Source organism: Hyla sarda, chromosome 6 (genome assembly GCF_029499605.1).
Source record: "Hyla sarda isolate aHylSar1 chromosome 6, aHylSar1.hap1, whole genome shotgun sequence".
In the NCBI taxonomy this organism is placed as follows: domain Eukaryota; kingdom Metazoa; phylum Chordata; class Amphibia; order Anura; family Hylidae; genus Hyla; species Hyla sarda.
In genome coordinates, this window is record NC_079194.1 from 168,122,985 (window position 1) to 168,143,610 (window position 20,626).

Genomic DNA, 20,626 nt, shown 5'->3' on the forward strand with positions numbered 1-20,626 from the left:
AGAGTAACAAAGGCTACCATCAGTAACACACTACACCGCCAGGGACTCAAATCATGCACTGCCAGACGTGTCCCCCTGTTTAAGCCAGTACATGTCTGGGCCCGTCTGAAGTTTTCTAGAGAGCATTTGGATGATCCAGAAGAGTATTGGGAGAATGTCAGATGAAACCAAAGTAGAACTTTTTAATAAAAATTCAACTCGTTGTGTTTGGAGAAAGAATGCTGAGTTGCATCCAAAGAACACCATACCTACTGTGAAGCATGGGCGTGGAAACATAATGCTTTGGGGCTGTTTTTCTGCAAAGGGACCAGGATGACTGATCCGTGTAAAGGAAAGAATGAATGGGGCCATGTATCGAGAGATTTTGAGTGAAAACCTCCTTCTATCAGCAAGGGCATTGAAGATGAAACGTGGCTGGATCTTTCAGCATGACAATGATCCCAAACACACCGTCCCGAAGGAGTGGCTTCGTAAGAAGCATTTCAAGGTCCTGGAGTGGACTAGCCAGTCTCCAGATCTCAACCCCATAGAAAACCTTTGGAGGGAGTTGAAAGTCCATGTTGCCCAGCGACAGCCCCAAAACATCACTGCTCTAGAGGAGATCTGCACGGAGGAATGGGCCAAAATACCAGCAACAGTGTGTGAAAACCTTGTGAAGACTTACAGGAAACATTTGACCTCTGTCATTGCCAAATAAGGGTATATAACAAAGTTATGAGATGAACTTTTGTTATCGACCAAATACTTATTTTCCATCATAATTTGCAAATAAATTCTTTATAAATCAGACAATGTGATTTTATGGATTTTTTTTCTCATTCTGTCTTTCATAGTTGAGGTATACCTATGATGAAACTTACAGGCCTCTCATCTTTTTAAGTGGGAGAACTTGCACAATTGGTGGCTGACTAAATACTTTTTACCCCACTTTACTTACAGTAATATGAGAAATGTCCACTACCATCACACCACACACATCTTTTATTGTTTTATTAGTGATAATACAACAGTGATTTATAGTCAAAGAGTTATAGGCTGACACATAAATAAGAATTTAGATAAATGCTCTGCATGCTCCCCCCCCCCCCCCCCATCCCCTAATAATGGACAGGTAATAACTTCCACCCAATGACTGGTCTCCAAGCCCTACCTAAACCAATAGCAATTGCGATAAGAGTCATGTTTTATGAAACCTGTGATAGAAACATGAGTCAGAATACAAGGTGTGACTGTAAGGTTAACCCAATAGCTGCCAGAAAGACAGGTGCTTGGGATCCAACAACACAAGGGAACCTGTTAGTGCCATCTATAAACAACTCTATAAGCCGTAGCATGACTTTACAGCTTCTAGAAGATCACTCCTATTATTATATTACATATATAACCAGTTCTTTTTGGTTTTATCACCAGATTACTGAATTTAGTAGAAATAAAGACAGACCCATAAACCTGTGGAACTACAATCCCCAGCACGGAATAAAAAAAAAATGAATGGCCAGTTTGTGCACTCTTCATACAAATAAATAACTAATAAACGTTTTTGTTTGTAAATATTCTTTTTTGTGAAACTGCAAACCCCTTTAAGGTCTGGAACCATCTAGAAAGAGAATTATGAGGATGACGATAATAATAATAACAACAACAAGTATAAGAACAATAATAATGATTTATAACAATATTATAACATTTCATACAGCTTCATGAATAGCAACAGGTATCAGTTTCTGAAATCAAAATACAAATACACAATTCATTATCAGTCAACCGCTTATGGAAAGCACTACAAGTCCCAGCATGGCAACATCTGGGAATAACGGGTTTACATGAACATAGCATGTCTATATGAAATGACAGCTTTCAGACTTATCAAACTAACAAGCTATAGATATATATATAGAGAGAGAGAGAGATTATATATATATATATATTAATATAGCAAATGGATACACAGCAGCACTTCCAAATAGTGATTAATTAGTGGCTTTATTAATCACAGGGTGGATATACGACGTTTCGCCCACCTCACGTGGCCTTCATCAAGCCCATATATGTCCCAGTATGTCACGACAGGCCCTCAGAGAACCTCGATATGATTATTTATTGTTGGTGTTATATCCACAATAATAATGACCATGTGTTGAAGCTACCATTAGTTCTGTAGCACTACAACCCCTAGCACAGTGGTCTCCAAACTGCGGCCCTCCAGATGTTGCAAAACTACAACTCCCAGCATGCCCGGACAGCCGTTGGCTGTCCGGGCATGCTGGGAGTTGTAGTTTTGCAACATCTGGAGGGCCGCAGTTTGGAGACCACTGTCCTAGCATGTCCTGAAAGCGACTTATAGCCTACTTTATTGCAGCTGTGGTTCTTCAGCTGTTGCCAAACTACAACTCCCATCCTGCCTTGACAGCCCTGAGGGGAGTTGTAGTTGTGTAACAGCTGGACAGGTTGCGGAGCTCTATGTTCGGTAGGTCAGCAGGTTCCAGTTCACATTGGCTCCTACCGAGCAGTCACATAGGAGCCGTCACACAGGAGCCGTCTCTTACCTTTCGGAAGTAGGTCTGGTCGGACAGAGCGTTCCCCTTGAGGTTCCCCGGGCGCAGAGTGTCCGTCATGTCTCCTCCAGCAGTATGTACAGTATGGAGGTATATTCTGTATGGATATATTCTGTATGGACTCCTCCAGCTGGTCACTGTGCCGACTGTCTCCTTTCTCTGAGCGCTCTATAGACCTGACTGACTTTCTCAATGCCAGGGGCGGGGCTTATCCTAGGCCCGCCCGCCCGTGCTGCGATCGGACACGCCCCCTGCCTCTGTACTTTGTGCCTGCTACCTGTATATACAGAACAATACAATATACAATTAGCTACCTGAACGTGTATTACTACTACGTGACACCTAGCAGATTGGAGAGTAATGTCAGCATTGAGTATACACGCAGGCACTGGACAAATCACCCTTTATAATATCAGAATACATGTACAGGTGTCCTAAGGTCACCCCATCACTGATACCAAAGCTCTACACTAGGCATTCCAATATTGGGAGAAGATTCAGCAGTGCGCTGCCATAGTCCTAAATAACCTGGCCAGGGCAGCGTCCTTTATGGTATTTTGGATCATATAAATGACGTCCCAAAATGCGACACCCCATGAGGTATAACCACAGAATAAAAATGAGAGCAAACATAAGGCCTCATTCACACATACTTTAAATTATTACTTTTAATTTGATATTTTTCCTGGACCTCAGACCAGGCTGAAGGTTCACTCTGAAACATGACAATGCTACACAGAAGAGGCCTAGGGACAATTCCATGAATGTCCTCGAGTGGCCCAGCCAGAGCCCTGACCTCAACCTAATGCAGTGCTTCTCAATTCTTTTCTGTCATGCCCCCCCTAGGAAGAAGAAGAAAACATTCCGCGGGACTGTAAATAGTATCATTTGTCTATAAAATTGTTCTAAGTACACCTCTGCATAACACTGTATCCTTATTAACGTATATGAGGCTCTGTACACTGACAACAAGCAGGGCTCTGTACACTGACAACAAGCAGGGCTCTGTACATGGAGGACAAGCAGGGATCTGTACCTGAGGACAAGCAGGGCCTGTACAAGAGAGAGCAGGGCGGCAGGCGCACTGCTCGGTGGTACAGTGAACTCCGACATGGTGGGACCTCACGTCTGAACGTAGCACCGCGCCACGCCGGAGTTCAAAGCGCCTCTCCCAGGCAGCCAAACTGACAACCCAGGGCCGTAAGTAAGATCCAGCCGTAGAGTTGCTAGGCAACCAACGCCGTGTGGGACGTAGGGTGACCACATTTCCTAACTGCCATTCAGGGACACTTACTTTCACAAGTGCATTTCGTCAAACTTATACTTGAGACTGGCATTGGCATTATATGTGGAGGCACAGGACAGCCCCCCCCCCCCTGACATATGTCCCTGACTTATAATGCCCCCTGTCCTTTGCCCCTCACATATAATGCCCTGTGTCCTGTGCCCCTCACATATAATGCCCCCTGAGGGGGCAGGACAGGGGGCATTATATGTGAGGGGCACAGGACATGGGGTATTATATATGAGGGGCACATGACAGAGGGGCATTATATATGAGGGGCACAGGACATGGGGCATTATATGAGAGGGGCATTATATGTGAGGGGCACATGTCAGGGGGCATTATATGTGGGGGGCACATGTCAGGGGCATTATATGTGGGGGGCACATGACAGGGGGGCATTATATGTGAGGGGCACATGACAGGGGGACATTATATGTGAGGGGCACATGACAGGGGGGCATTATATGTGAGGGGCACATGACAGGGGGGCATTATATGTGAGGGGCACAGGACAGGGGGTATTATAAGCGATGGGCACATGACTTTGGGTATTATAAGTAAGCGGCAAATGTCAGGGGGGCATTATTTGTGCATTATATGGGCACATGACAGGGGGGCCCCTGTCATGTGCCCCCACATATAATGCCCCCTGACATGTGCCCCTCACATATAATGCCCCCCCGACATGTGACCCTGACTTATAATGCCCCCCTGTCATGTGCCCCTCACATATAATGCCCCCCTGACATGTGTCCCTCACATATAATGCCCCCCCTTACATGTGACCCTGACTTATAATGCCCCCTGTCCTGTGCCCCTCACATGTAATGCCCCATGGCCTGTGCCCCTCACATATAATGCCCCCCTGACATGTGCCCCTCACATATAATGCCCCCTGAGGGGGCAGGACAGGGGGCATTATATGTGAGGGGCATATGTCAGGGGGGCATTATATGTGAGGGGTACAGGACATGGAGTATTATATATGAGGGGCACATGACAGTGGGGGGTCCTGTCATGTGCCCCCACATATAATGCCCCCCCCCCCCCGACATGTGCCCCTCACTTATATTTTGCCCCTCTCACTTATAATTTGCTCCCCCCTCCCCTTTCTCACGCCCGTCACCTTTCTCACACGCTGTGGTTGCTCCATTCCTGCAGTCAGTGAGAGACGCGGGGACGTGATCTCCAGGCGCCAGCGCGATGATGTGATGTCATCGCGCCGGCCTGCCATGATTGGCTCTCACTGACTGCAGGAATGGAGCAGCCGCGGCTTGTAATAGAAAGGTGACGGGTGCGAGAAAGGGGAGGGGGAGCATGCTATAGTACACTAAGTACAGGAGGAGGGGCAACAATCTCGGGGGGCAATTGCCCCGTTGCCCCCCCCCCCCCTGGAGCCGCCGTCCGCTGCTGTGCTGTGACTCACAGCACAGCAGCGGTCGGCAACTCACGGGCTCAGATCATTCCGGGACACTGCATTGTCCCGGAATGAGGGTGACCGGGACCCGGGACAGACTCTCCAAATGCGGGACTGTCCCGGGCGATCCGGGACACGTGGTCACCCTAGTGGGACGCCGCTTGCGAGTGAGTCGGGCCCCCCTTTACGGAGCCTTGCTCCCCCCCTGGAGGGCGCGCCCCACTATTTGAGAAGCACTGACCTAATGGAACATCTCTGGAGAAACCTAAAGAAAAGCTATCTACTTATGTTCCCATCCAACCTGACAGAGCTTCAAAGGATCTGCAGAGAATGGCAGAAAATTCTCAAATTCAGATATGCAATCTATATATATATACTAGCTGAGTACCCGGCGTTGCCCGGTTTTTCCTTCCTAATCCTTGTTGGGGAGGAAAATAAACAAAGGAGGAAGCTTTTGACTTCATATCCCGTCCTCATATATTGTTGTCATATCCCGACCTCTTATCCCGTCATTATATCCCGACCTCCTATCCTGTCCTCCTATCCTGTCCTCCTATCTCGACCTCCTTTCCCGTCCTCCTATCTCAACCTCCTTTCCCGTCCTCCTATCTCGACCTCCTTTCCCATCCTCCTATCCCGTCCATCTACCCCGTCCTCCTATCCCGTCCATCTATCCCGTCCTCCTATCCCGTCCTCCTTTCCTGTCCTCCTTTCCTGTCCTCCTATCCCATCCTCCTGTCCCGTCCTCCTATCCCGTCCTCCTTTCCCGTCCTCATATCTCGACCTCCTTTCCCGTCCTCCTTTCCTGTCCTCTTATCCCGCCCTCCTATCCCGTCCTCCTATCCAGTCCATCTATCCCGTCCTCCTATCCCGACCTCCTATCCCGACCTCCTATCTCGACCTCCTATCCCGACCTCCTATCCCATCCTCCTATCCTGACCTCCTATCCCGTCCTCCTATCCCGTCCTCCTATCCCGACCTCCTATCCCGTCCTCCTATCATGACCTCCAATCCCGACCTCCTATCCACGTGGTCACCCTAGTGGGACGCCGCTTGCGAGTGAGTGGGGCCCCCCTTTACGGAGCCTCGCGCCCCCCCTGGAGGGTGCGCCCCACTATTTGAGAAGCACTGACCTAATGGAACATCTCTGGAGAAACCCGACCTCCTATCCCGTCCTCCTATCTCGACCTCCTATCCCGGTCCTCCTTTCCCGGTCCTCCTATCCCGTTCTCCTATCCCGACCTCCTATCCCGACCTGTAATATGTGTACCAGTTATTGAAATATCTCCAGCCGTACGGAAGTTATGTGGGAACATACATTTCCCATTGATTTGCATGGGACTTTAAACAAAACCCCGACCCTCACAAATGGGGGTAGTTAAGGATTAAATTAACTATCCTATATTTTTAGTGGACATATAAGTAACATGTGACCAAGTATTATCAAAATATCTCCAGCCGTTTGGAAGTTATGCAGTAACATATATTTCCCATTGACTTGTATGAGACTTTAAACATAAACCCCGCCCCTGGCAAATGGGGGTGAGTAAGGGTTAAATCACCTATCCTATGTTTGTTGCTGACATATAAGTAACATGTGTGCCAAGTTTCATGTTAATATCTTTTGCCGTTTGGACGTGATGCTGGAACATACACACATACATACACACACACGTTGAGTTATATATATATATATATATATATATATATATATATATATATATAGACTCAATGGGAGATATTTATCAAAGTTGTCTATGTCCCGCATCAATTTAGACCAAACTACAGAGGGTTAGGCCGGTCTATTGTGCGCTTAATTTATCAAATGGCGCCCGGCTCTTGATAAATTCTGCGCACAGACTTTGTGATCTATGCTTTAGTCTATATTTAAACCTGCTCCAACATGGTCTGACAATTCGGCATACATTCAGCCGATGTGACTTGTCGCTGAAAAGTCGCTTTTGATAAATTCAGCACCAATGCATTTTTCCGTCTAAAATAGACTAGAATGCATCTGTCACGATGCCGGCTGGCAGGTAGTGGATCCTCTGTGCCAGAGAGGGATGGCGAGGACCGCGCTAGTGGACCGGTTCTAAGCCACTACAGGTTTTCACCAGAGCCCGCCGCAAAGCGGGATGGTCTTGCTGCGGCGGTAGTGACCAGGTCGTATCCACTAGCAACGGCTCACCTCTCTGACTGCTGAAGATAGGCGAGGTACAAGGGAGTAAGCAGAAGCAAAGTCGGACGTAGCAGAAGGTCGGGGGCAGGCGGCAAGGTTCGTAGTCAGGGGAGATAGCAGAAGTTCTGGTACACAGGCTTTAAACACACAAAACGCTTTCACTAGGCACAAGGGCAACAAGATCCGGCAAGGGAGTGCATGGGAGGAGACCAGATATAGCCAGGGAGCAGGTGGGAGCCAATTAAGCTAATTGGGCCAGGCACCAATCATTGGTGCACTGGCCCTTTAAGTCTCAGGGAGCTGGCGCGCGCGCGCCCTAGAGAGCGGAGCCGCGCGCGCCAGCACATGACAGCAGGGGACGGGAACGGGTAAGTGACCTGGGATGCGATTCGCGAGCGGGCGCGTCCCGCTGTGCGAATCGCATCCCCAACGGCCATGACAGAGCAGCGCTCCCGGTCAGCGGGACTGACCGGGGAGCTGCAGGGAGAAAGACGCCGTGAGCGCTCCGGGGAGGAGCGGGGGCCCGGAGCGCTAGGCGTAACAGTACCCCCCCCCTTAGGTCTCCCCTTCTCTTTGTCCGGTAACTGCCTCCCCTGGGATGAGGCCACCGGGAAAGGATGGAGGGATTCCTCAACGGCAGGCAGAACAGCAGGAGTAGGAATGGGGAGAGAGGGCAGAGGGCGAGACCTGGCACGGGGCAGTGTGACACCAGGACGAGGGCCATGAGGGGACACAGAGGCTTGCCTGATGGGACTGGGAGGGGGGGAGAGGCATTTCCTGTGGCAGGCAGAGTCCTTAATGACCTTAGGGGGACCGGATACAGGAGGAACCACAGGGTCACGGCAGGGAGTACTGGGAACCGGTTGAAGGCAGTCCTTGGAACAAGAGGGACCCCAACTCTTGATCTCCCCAGTGGACCAATCCAGGGTTGGGGAATGGTGTTGAAGCCAGGGTAGTCCAAGGAGAACTTCAGAAGTGCAATTAGGAAGGACAAAAAATACAATTTCCTCGTGATGAGGTCCGATGCACATTAGGAGGGGCTCCGTGCGGTAACGCACGGTGCAATCCAACCAGGCTCCGTTGACCGCGGAAATGTGGAGTGGCTTGACAAGACGGGTCACCGGAATGCGGAATTTATTCACTAAGGACTCCCGAATAAAATTCCCAGAAGCTCCAGAGTCCAGGCAGGCCACGGCTGAGAGGGGAGAGCTGGCTGAAGTAGAAATCCGAACAGGCACCGTGAGACGTGGAGAAGCCGACTTAGCATCAAGAGACGCCACACCCACGAGAGCTGGGTGCGAGCGTGCGTTTCCCAGACGTGGAGGACGGATTGGGCAATCCACCAAAAAATGTTCAGTACTGGCACAGTACAGACAAAGATTCTCTTCCTTACGGCGATTCCTCTCTTCCAGGGTCAGGCGAGACCGATCCACTTGCATGGCCTCCTCGGCGGGAGGCCTAGGCGCAGATTGCAGTGGAGACTGTGGGAGAGGTGTCCAGAGATCTAAGTCTTTTTCCTGGCGGAGCTCTTGATGCCTCTCAGAAAAACGCATGTCAATGCGAGTGGCTAGATGAATGAGTTCATGCAGGTTAGCAGGAGTCTCTCGTGCGGCCAGAACATCTTTAATGTTGCTGGATAGGCCTTTTTTAAAGGTCGCGCAGAGAGCCTCATTATTCCAGGATAGTTCAGAAGCAAGAGTACGGAATTGTATGGCGTACTCGCCAACGGAGGAATTACCCTGGACCAGGTTCAGCAGGGCAGTCTCAGCAGAAGAGGCTCGGGCAGGTTCCTCAAAGACACTTCGAATTTCCGAGAAGAAGGAGTGTACAGAGGCAGTGACGGGGTCATTGCGGTCCCAGAGCGGTGTGGCCCATGACAGGGCTTTTCCAGACAGAAGGCTGACTACGAAAGCCACCTTAGACCTTTCAGTAGGAAACTGGTCCGACATCATCTCCAAGTGCAGGGAACATTGCGAAAGAAAGCCACGGCAAAACTTAGAGTCCCCATTAAATTTGTCCGGCAAGGACAGGCGGAGGCTAGGAGTGGCCACTCGCTGCGGAAGGGGTGCAGGAGCTGGCGGAGGAGATGGTTGTTGCTGCTGTAGCTGTGACTGTACTTGCTGTAGTTGTGACTGGAGTTGCTGTGTCATGGTGGTCAAGTACGACAGCTGGTGATCTTGTTGGGCGATCTGACGAGCTTGCTGGGCGACCAGCGTAGGGAGGTCAGCGACAACTGGCAGAGGAACTTCAGCGGGATCCATGGCCGGATCTACTGTCACGATGCCGGCTGGCAGGTAGTGGATCCTCTGTGCCAGAGAGGGATGGCGAGGACCGCGCTAGTGGACCGGTTCTAAGCCACTACAGGTTTTCACCAGAGCCCGCCGCAAAGCGGGATGGTCTTGCTGCGGCGGTAGTGACCAGGTCGTATCCACTAGCAACGGCTCACCTCTCTGACTGCTGAAGATAGGCGAGGTACAAGGGAGTAAGCAGAAGCAAAGTCGGACGTAGCAGAAGGTCGGGGGCAGGCGGCAAGGTTCGTAGTCAGGGGAGATAGCAGAAGTTCTGGTACACAGGCTTTAAACACACAAAACGCTTTCACTAGGCACAAGGGCAACAAGATCCGGCAAGGGAGTGCATGGGAGGAGACCAGATATAGCCAGGGAGCAGGTGGGAGCCAATTAAGCTAATTGGGCCAGGCACCAATCATTGGTGCACTGGCCCTTTAAGTCTCAGGGAGCTGGCGCGCGCGCCCTAGAGAGCGGAGCCGCGCGCGCCAGCACATGACAGCAGGGGACGGGAACGGGTAAGTGACCTGGGATGCGATTCGCGAGCGGGCGCGTCCCGCTGTGTGAATCGCATCCCCAACGGCCATGACAGAGCAGCGCTCCCGGTCAGCGGGACTGACCGGGGAGCTGCAGGGAGAAAGACGCCGTGAGCGCTCCGGGGAGGAGCGGGGGCCCGGAGCGCTAGGCGTAACAGCATCATGTTCTAAAAATCCTCTAAAGCAAAAGTCGCAGAAAAGTCGCACATATTTAGACTGCGACTTTCTGTGCGACAAATTTAGACAGGAAAAACCAGTCTAAATCCTTTGATAAATATCCCCCAATGTGTGTGTGTGTATATATATGTGTGTGTGTATGTATGTGTGTGTGTGTACAGTACAGACCAAAAGTTTGGACACACCTTCTCATTCAGAGTTTTCTTTATTTTCATGACTATGAAAATTGTAGATTCACACTGAAGGCATCAAAACTATGAAATAACACATGTGGAATTATATACATAACAAAAAAGTGTGAAACAACTGAAAATATGTCATATTCTAGGTTCTTCAAAGTAGCCACCTGTTGCTTTGATTACTGCTTTGCACACTCTTGGTATTCTCTTGATGAGCTTCAAGAGGTAGTCACCTGAAATGGTCTTCCAACAGTCTTGAAGGAGTTCCCAGAGATGCTTAGCACTTGTTGGCCCTTTTGCCTTCATTGGGTTCAGGTCTGGTGACTGTGGAGACCAGGTCATCTGGCGCAGCACCCCATCACTCTCCTTCTTGGTCAAATAGCCCTTACACAGCCTGGAGGTGTGTTTGGGGTCATTGTCCTGTTGAAAAATAAATGATGGTCCAACTAAATGCAAACTGGATGGAATAGCATGCCGCTGCAAGATGCTGTGGTAGCCATGCTGGTTCAGTATGCCTTCAATTTTGAATAGATCCCCCACAGTGTCACCAGCAAAGCACCCCCACACCATCACACCACCTCCTCCATGCTTCACGGTGGGAACCAGGCATGTAGAGTCCATCCGTTCACATTTTCTGCGTCGCACAAAGACACGGTGGTTGGAACCAAAGATCTCAAATTTGGACTCATCAGAGCAAAGCACAGATTTCCACTGGTCTAATGTCCATTCCTTGTGTTCTTTAGCCCAATCAAGTCTCTTCTGCTTGTTGCCTGTCCTTAGCAGTGGTTTCCTAGCAGATATTGTACCATGAAGGCCTGATTCACACAGTCTCCTCTTAAAGGAGTACTCCGACGCAAAACTTTTACCTGTGAAAAGAAGCATGAATAAAAGTTATATTACATTGTAATGTACTCACCTTGTCCATATCGGCTTCTTCCCGGACTTCTCCTCTGTTTTCCATCAGGCCGGAAGCTGGTGTCTTTGATGACGCACGACTGCCTTTTTTTCACGATCCTGCGCCATCTTCGCTGGTGACTCATCGATCCCATGAGTCACTGCGGGCTGTGCCGGCCTCCCAGCCCGGAGTCGGCTACTCCCCCTAACTTAATTTATTCATTTATGCGCTGAGCTGAGCTGCCATAGGCTCAGCTCAGCAAACGCCTACCTAAGTGCTGTCACTCAATCAGGGGGAGGGCAGGAGCTGGCCAGATGTCAGGAGCGGGCATGCTGGGAGATGTAGTTTTTCCCAGCGCGGGCCAGGAACTTCGGGCGGCCGTAACAGGAGAACGGCTGGGCCGTCTAACAAGATTGAGGGGTCGTTGGACAGGTAAGTTAATGGGCTACAGTTAATGGGCTACATTGTGGCATTTTTTTTTTTTGTGCATCGGAGTACTCCTTTAAAAGTTGTTCTAGAGATGTGTCTGCTGCTAGAACTCTGTGTGGCATTGACCTGGTCTCTAATCTGAGCTGCTGTTAACCTGCGATTTCTGAGGCTGGTGACTCGGATGAACTTATCCTCCGCAGCAGAAGTGACTCTTGGTCTTCCTTTCCTGGGGCGGTCCGCATGTGAGCCAGTTTCTTTGTAGCTCTTGATGGTTTTTGTGACTGCACTTGGGGACATTTTCCACCTAGAATATGACATATTTTTAGTTGTTTTACACTTTTTTGTTACGTCTATAATTCCACATGTGTTAATTCATAGTTTTGATGCCTTCAGTGTGAATCTACAATGTTCATAGTCGTGAAAATAAAGAAAACTCTTTGAATGAGGTGTGTCCAAACTTTTGTTCTGTACTGTATATGTGTGTGTATGTATATGTGTGTGTGTGTGTATGTATGTGTGTGTATGTATATGTGTGTGTATGTATGTGTGTGTGTGTATGTATATGTGTGTGTATGTATATATGTGTATGCATATATGTGTGTATGTATGTGTATGTGTGTATGCTCCAGCATCACGTCTAAACAGCTGAAGATATTAACATGAAACTTTGCACACATGTTACTTATATGTCAACAACAAACATAGGATAGGTAATTTAACCCTTACTCACCGCCATTTGCGAGAGTCGGGATTTTTATTTAACGTCCCATACAAGTCTATGGAAAATATATGTTACTGCATAACTTCCAAACAGCTGGAGATATTTCAGTAATACTTGGTCACATGTTACTTATATGTCAAATCTATATATATAAAACTCAACGTGTATGTGTGTATGTATGCGAGTATGTTCCAGCATCACGTCCAAACGGCTAAAGATATTAACATGAAACTTGGCACACTGGCACACATGTTACTTATATGTCAACAACAAACATAGGATAGGTGATTTAACCCTTACTCACCCCCATTTGCCAGGGGCGGGGTTAATGTTTAAAGTCTCATACAAGTCAATGGAAAATATATGTTACTGCATAACTTCCAAATGGCTTGAGATATTTCAATAATACTTGGTCATATGTTACTTATATGTCCACTAAAAATATAGGATAGTTAATTTAAACCTTAACTACCCCCATTTGTGAGGGTCGGGGTTTAAAGTTTTGTTTAAAGTCCCATGCAAATCAATGGGAAATGTATGTTCCCACATAACTTCCGTACGGCTGGAGATATTTCAATAACTGGTACACATATTACGGGTCGGGATAGGAGGACGAGGATAGGAGGTCGGGATAGGAGGTCGGGATAGGAGGTCAGGATAGGAGGTCGGGATAGGAGAACCGGGATAGGAGGACCGGGATAGGAGGACCGGGATAGGAGGACCGGGATAGGAGGACGAGATAGGAGGACGGGATAGGAGGACGGGATAGGAGGTCGTGATAGGAGGACGGGATAGGAGGATGGGATAGGAGGACGGCATAGGAGGACGGGATAGGAGGATGGGATAGATGGACTGGATAGGAGGATGGGATAGGAGGACGGGATAGGAGGACAGGAAAGGAGGACGGGAAAGGAGGACGGGAAAGGAGGTCAAGATATTAGGATGGGAAAGGAGGACGGCATAGGAGGTCGGGATAGAAGGTCGGGATAGGAGGTCGGGATATGACAACAATATATGAGGACGGGATATGAAGTCAAAAGCTTCCTCCTTTGTTTATTTTCCTCCCCAACAAGGATTAGGAAGGAAAAAACTAATCCCCTAACCTGCCACCATATGTGAAGGATCGGGTTTTTGTTTCAAGGCCTATGTAGGTATATAGGACTTCTGGTGCCTTACTCCTCAAGCTCTGCTCTGTATCTCCTGGTGAATGTGTCAGTCCGGCTGGTAAGCCACACCCTCCCTGCATGGCATGTCCCATCTCATAAAGACACACCCACCTTTTAAGCCACACCCTTTTATTTTCAGCTTACAATATCTTTACCACAGTGCAGCCCCACCTGAGAACGGGATATGAGGATTAGAAATGAGGATTAGCTATGAGGTCGGGATATGAGATCGGGATATGAGAAAGGGATATGAGGACGGGATATGAGGAAGGGATATGAGGATGGAATATGAGGATGGGATATGAGGACGGGATATGAGGTCAAGATATGAGGTCGGGATATGAGGACAGGATATAGGGATGGGATATGAGGACGGGATATAGGTTCTAGATATGAGAACAAAATATGAGGACAGGATATAAGGTCGGAATATGAGGAGGGGATTTGGGGTTGGGATATGAGATGGGGATATGGGGTCAGGATTTAGGGACGGGATATGAGGACAAAAGCTTCCTCCTCTACAAGAATAAGGTAGGAAAAACTGGGCAGCGCCGGGTACTCAGCTAGTGAAAATATATAAAAACAAAATAATAGATTTTTTTTTAACCTAATTGTTTCCTAAATAAACAGGGACTGGTAAAACCCCCTGAAGTTCTAAAGTCTGAACAAAAAGCCACAAATCGGTCTTAAAAAGTCCAGAGAATACTTTGAAAACCAAAGCAGACACTCATATTCAATACAATGAGCCCCTGGACTCCCTGCCCCATTTTCTAGCCTTTGACAAATTGTCCTGTCCTGGGACACAAAACAGGATAGGTCCTCAATGATTCATCAATATCAGATCCCTGGGGTGCCTGTTGTACTTTGAATCTTGGGTCCAGGACAATGACACCTAATCCTTGGGGTGCAGGACAATGACACAATAATATTTCAGGTAGATGAAAATGACACCTCAAAGAACATGCAACTGGTGCAGGACACATTCTTCCTTTCACAATGATAAAAATATCAAATTATGTTTAATGTTCTCTTTCTTGTGTTTGAGTCATTTCTGCACTAGCTTTTGTATTTCCCCTTACTTGATCTATCCTGTGATCTATGTCCTTGGCTAAGGGACCCAACTTGGATTCAGTCCATCCTAATACTCTTTCACTGTTTGTCCGTTTAACCCCTGAGTTTTGTTTCTTGGTTTAGCATGTTAACCCATTGTTTCCTGACCTGCTTCCTTGACTTCTGTACAGTGTTTAAAGGGGTTCTCCGGTGCTTACACATCTTATCCCCTATCCAAAGGATAGGGGATAAGATGCCTGATCGCGGGAGTCCCGCAGCTGGGGACGCCCGTGATCATGAACACGGCACCCCGTTTGTAATCAGTCCCCAGAGCGTGTTTGCTCTGGGTCTGATTACGGGCAACTACAGGGCCGGCGGCGTAAGACGTCACGCCTCCGCCCACGTGTGACGTCACACTCCGCCCCTCAATGCAAGCCTACGGGAGGGGGCGTGATAGCTACAAACGGGGTGACTGATTACAAACGGGGTGCCGCGTGCATGATCACGGGCGTCTCCAGCTGCGGGACTCCCGCGATCAGGCATCTTATCCCCTATCCTTTGGATAGGGGATAAGATGTGTAAGCACCGGAGAACCCCTTTAATATATTGATTGTATTAGACTTATCTATGCCTCTACACTTAGTCAGAACAGGGACTGCAGTATCCACAAGGGCTGCGCCTATCCGTGCCCTACATTACAGTGCTACTGTACTGTCGCCTGAAGTTTGAGTAATTATGTTGCTATATGGCCTGAAGTTTCAGTGCCTTCTCTACCCCAAGTACCATTGTTCTATTAACAAATCATTTTTCTGTCACTATGTTTTAATACAATAATTACGACTCCTAATGTCAGTTCACTTTTGTTTTTGACACCACCAATTGTTACCTTTTGTCATTGTTATTCAATCTCAAACACAATCCTACCATTGTTTCAACATTACTGTGTCATTGTTGACCTAATTTAGCCATATTAATAAAATTTTGTGATAGATTATTGGTGGCATTGTTATTTGGTTATCAGTCTTGTGCCTGACATCTAAAATGGTGTATTTGGATTGAATCAGTGCTGAAAATCTGAAGTGTTACACTATTTTACTCCTGATCTTATTTAGGAACATCCTAATCAGGTCCAATCAGGTCTCGTTGGTTTCATAGAGAAGTATTACACACAGGTTTCATCTTACTGCCAGTATTTGATTGTCCAGTAGGTGTGGTGATCATTGCTGGGTGTTTCCATTGAATCTAATGTGGACTGCAACATAATCCATCTTCATGCCTGGGTAACAACCCAAACATAACTCAAAACAGCTGTGATGTCATAGATGGTGTAAGCCAGTTAGGAAATCATTGTGCAGAACTGATTCAAATAGACTGTCCGTACCCATTGTCAGACTAGAGAAACAATTCTGTCAGTCTGTATTCTATTCAGCAGTTTCATGGTTATATCTGCTTCTGTGAAAGCTGGGTGACAACAAATATGGCCACCATAACAGTTCAAATGTGACTTTCCCTGAACAATAAATCTGCGGTAGTACAGAAGTATGTTATTTATTACACTATAACTATGTTTATTTGCCACTCAGAAGTAGTAGAAGCAATAGAGGAAATGAATGTGCTCTACTGCTTCTATCTTACTCCCAGGAGCAATAAATGATGTATAACATCACATACTGAGTAAAAGGTTCAAGTTCCTTTGGAATGAACACAATGTTTTCTGAGCGTCATTTAGCTGATAAACATAGATCATAAAATGACTAAAAATAAACTATTACTAAATTGGGTTCTATTTTATTGTTACTAGTTTTGATTTTTTTTTACGTCACTTGCTATTTATGTAATGTTTTATAGGTTATAGACTGTTCCCTGGACCCCACATGTGTGTACGTGTATGTGATGTATGAAAATATTTATAAATATATCCTACTGGCATATGTGTATTGTACCATAAGTGTACAGTACAGTGACCCCTCGACCTACGATGGCCCGACATACGATAATTTCAACATGCGATGGCCTCTCAGAGGCCATCGCATGTTGAAGGCAGCATCAACATACGATGCTTTTGTATGTCGGGTCCATCGCATAAACGGCTATCCGGCAGCGCAGACTGCTTCAGCTGCCACCGGATAGCAGTTTACGGTGCCCCGTGCCCTTTGGTGACAATCACTTACCTGTCCTCGGGGCTCCGGCACGTCTTCTTCAGGATCCCCTGCATCGTCGGCGCTCTCCATCGACATCATCACGTCGCTGCGCACGCCGTCCCGTCATCCAATAGGAGTGGCGTGCGGAGCGGCGTGCGGAGCGGCGTGCGGAGCGACGTGATAGCGGCGACGGAGAGCGCGGATGCCGGGGAAGAAGAGGCCTAACCGGAGCATCGGGGATACCTCGGGGACGCGGCGTCAGCGATGGACGGCGACATCCCGGCAGCGGTGACGGTCCGGAACGGCGGGGACAGGTGAGTACAACTTCCTCTAACAGTGGTCTACAACCTGCAGAGCTCCAGATGTTGCAAAACTACAACACCCAGCATGCCCGGACAGCCAACGGCTGTCCGGGCATGCTGGGTGTTGTAGTTTTGCAACATCTGGAGGTCCGCAGGTTGTAGACCACTGTCCTATACTTTACATTGCACGGATCCCTCAACATGCGATGGTTTCAACAAACGATGGTCCGTTTGGAACGGATTACCATCGTATGTTGAGGGACCACTGTAGTTGATTGACAGCCGTGTTTCCCAGGATACTCTGAGCATCATGACCACTCCATGTGGATATAGCCAGGCCTGGCAGGAATAAGGCAGACAGATTAGTGTAGGGCTTTTGTGTTTCCTCATGATTGCCTGTCCTCTATTCATGAGACAGTAACTGCTGCACAGACAACCACACCTTGCAGCCCCCCCCATCCCCATTGTTGTACAAGGATACTGTAAAAAGATAAAAGCATCTATCAGGGACTCAAGGTCAAGATGACTGTTATTAAGACTTGGTTGGCAGTGCCACACTCAGGCTATAAATACACTTGTATCTGTAATAGGCTGTAGCTTTTAGCAGCTCTGTAAATCTGACTGAAGGGTCAGAGCATTTGTTACCTACTGCTGACATCTTTTTCTCTTTGTCATGAAATCCCTATTGCCTTGTGAGATTTGCGGGCGTTTCCTTGCTGAGCTTTATCTTAGGTATGTGATTAGACTGCATCCAGCAGCCTCCTTGCTGATATAACTTGGGATACTGTGTTGCTAGGGCTGTTTAAAAACAATAATAATGTTTGTGCTGACTTGATTTGGGGGTCTAGGAGGATTATTAGGGGTTTCTTTTTAACCTATAGACTAAAATATAGCAAATTACTATGTATCAGTTGCAATGTTGACAAACACTAAACATTTAGCGTTTGCTCTTTTGGTTGCTCTATAAGGGGCATAGCTGTTGAGGGATGTCAGGGGAGGTGCCTACAAGCCACTCTGCATTGGTGAGGGCATTTAAATATAGGGCTGAGCAGCAAACTGAATTCCTGGCCTTAAATAAAGGAATGCCTATCTTTGACTTACTGCTTAAAGGGCTACTCCAGTGGGGATGGGGGAATTCATATCAACAGGCTCTAGAAAGCTAAACAGATTTGTAAATTACTTAATCCTTCCAGTACTTATCAGTGGCTGTATGCTACAGAGGAAGTTGAATTGCTCTTTTCTGTCTGACACAGTGCTCTCTGCTGATACCTCTGTCCATGTCAGGAACTGTTCAGAGTAGGAGCAAATCCCCTTACAAACCTCTCCTGCTCTGGACAATTCCTGACATGGACAGAGGTGTCAGCCGAGAGCACTGTGTCAGACAGAAAAGAACAACTCAACTTCCTCTGTAGCATACTGCAGCTGATAAGTACTGGAAGGATTATGATTTTCTACTAAAAGTCATTCACAAATCTGTAACTTTCTGGCACCAGTTGATTTGAAGAAAAAAAATAAAAATTTCCACTGGAGTACCCCTTTAACATTTCGCCATCCAACCAGAGATCAACTACTGTCTTTCTTTAGATCACAGGTATTACTACCACTGTTTGCTCATCTAGCACAGGCTTCAAATGAGGTCAGAATGGAGTATTTCAATAACATCTTGTGAAATGGTGACTTTCAGATAAGCTGTATTTTGAGGTAATGTGAATCTAGAAAAAATTTTTTAATACTGGGTTTACACAGCATTAATACTGTACATTCTAGCTATATGTCAGCATCCTATCATAAAAGTGATGCTGACGTATACTGTGGTGCAGAGCAGCTTGGTCCATTAACTTTAATGAAAACTAGTGACTACATTTAGACTACTTCCCACTCCTACTCATTTATCTTTCTGTACTTAGTAATGCTGCAGACCCCACTATTTAGTCCAGCAAAATAACATGCAGGAGTGGAAAGTGACCCTAATGTAGTCAAAAGCCCAGGCCTGCAGTTGAAACATTTTAGTTTTTGTAGCACACCACAATGGATAATAATGGAATGGGGGAGGGACAAGCAGGAATACCTCCTGCCCACAAAATTTAACCTAAGATCTTGCTACTAGGGGTCAGGCAGAATGTCCTTTCGTAACAAATACATAGAATAAAACACGTCTTAACCTTCAGGCAAGGTATGTTCCTTACTGCAATAGTGCAACAGTTGACATTTTTAGTGAGACCTGTTGACTAGCTATAATCTGCCATGCTTGGCAAGGTCATTTGCATGTCACATTCACTTTCAGGTCCCCCATGGACAGCACACACCACATATGATTACTTCTCCCACCTCATGATCTGGGCTGGCTCATGGATTCCACTATTACAGATGCACCTGCGTTCCTTACTCACACACCACCACACCTCTTATTTAACCCCTTAAGGACGCAGGACGTAAATGTACGTTCTGGTGCGGTGGTACTTAACGCACCAGGACGTACATTTACGTCCTAAGCATAACCGCGGGCATTGGAGCGATGCCCGTGTCATGCGCGGCTTATCCCGGCTGCTGATCGCAGCCAGGGACCCGCCGGCAATGGCCGACGCCCGCGATCTCACGGGCGTCCGCCATTAACCCCTCAGGTGCCGGGATCAATACAGATCCCGGCATCTGCGGCAGTTCGCGATTAAAATGAACGATCGGATCGCCCGCAGCGCTGCTGCGGGGATCCGATCATTCATAACGCCGCACGGAGGTCCCCTCACCTTCCTCCGTGCGGCTCCCGGCGTCTCCTGCTCTGGTCTGTGATCGAGCAGACCAGAGCAGGAGATGACCGATAATACTGATCTGTTCTATGTCCTATACATAGAACAGATCAGTATTAGCAATCATGGTATTGCTATGAATAGTCCCCTATGGGGACTATTCAAGTGTAAAAAAAAATTTAAAAAAATGTAAAAGTAAAAGTAAAAAAAAAGTGAAAAATCCCCTCCCCCAATAAAAAAGTAAAACGTCCGTTTTTTCCTATTTTACCCCCAAAAAGAGTAAAAAACATTTTTTATAGACATATTTGGTATCGCCGCGTGCGTAAATGTCCGAACTATTAAAATAAAATGTTAATGATCCCGTACGGTGAACGGCGTGAACGAAAAAAAATTAAAAAAGTCCAAAATTCCTACTTTTTTAATACATTTTATTAAAAAATAAATTATAAAAAATGTATTAAAAGTTTTTTATATACAAATGTGGTATAAAAAAAAAGTACAGATCATGGCGCAAAAAATGAGCCCCCATCCCGCCGCTTATACGGAAAAATAAAAAAGTTAT

The 20,626-nt window shown here is 47.2% G+C and overlaps 2 protein-coding genes across 5 annotated transcripts in view; one reads left to right on the plus strand and one right to left on the minus strand.

Moving 5' to 3' along the window:
• RHPN2 (rhophilin Rho GTPase binding protein 2) overlaps positions 1-20,626 on the minus strand; it is a 147,006-nt gene that overhangs the window by 89,522 nt on the left and 36,858 nt on the right. For 2 of the 4 annotated variants that reach the window (XM_056525760.1, XM_056525759.1), the window contains exon 2: positions 2,547-2,832. In XM_056525760.1, coding sequence (XP_056381735.1) covers positions 2,547-2,615 — 69 coding nt within the window. In that variant the 5' untranslated portion in view covers positions 2,616-2,832. Of the gene's footprint in view, positions 1-2,546; positions 2,833-3,591; positions 3,763-3,849; positions 3,870-20,626 lie in introns of those variants that run through there. The other 2 variants (XM_056525761.1, XM_056525758.1) reach the window with 2 other exon arrangements.
• Positions 1-20,626, plus strand: part of GPATCH1 (G-patch domain containing 1) — a 193,707-nt gene that overhangs the window by 51,653 nt on the left and 121,428 nt on the right. The window lies entirely within an intron of this gene.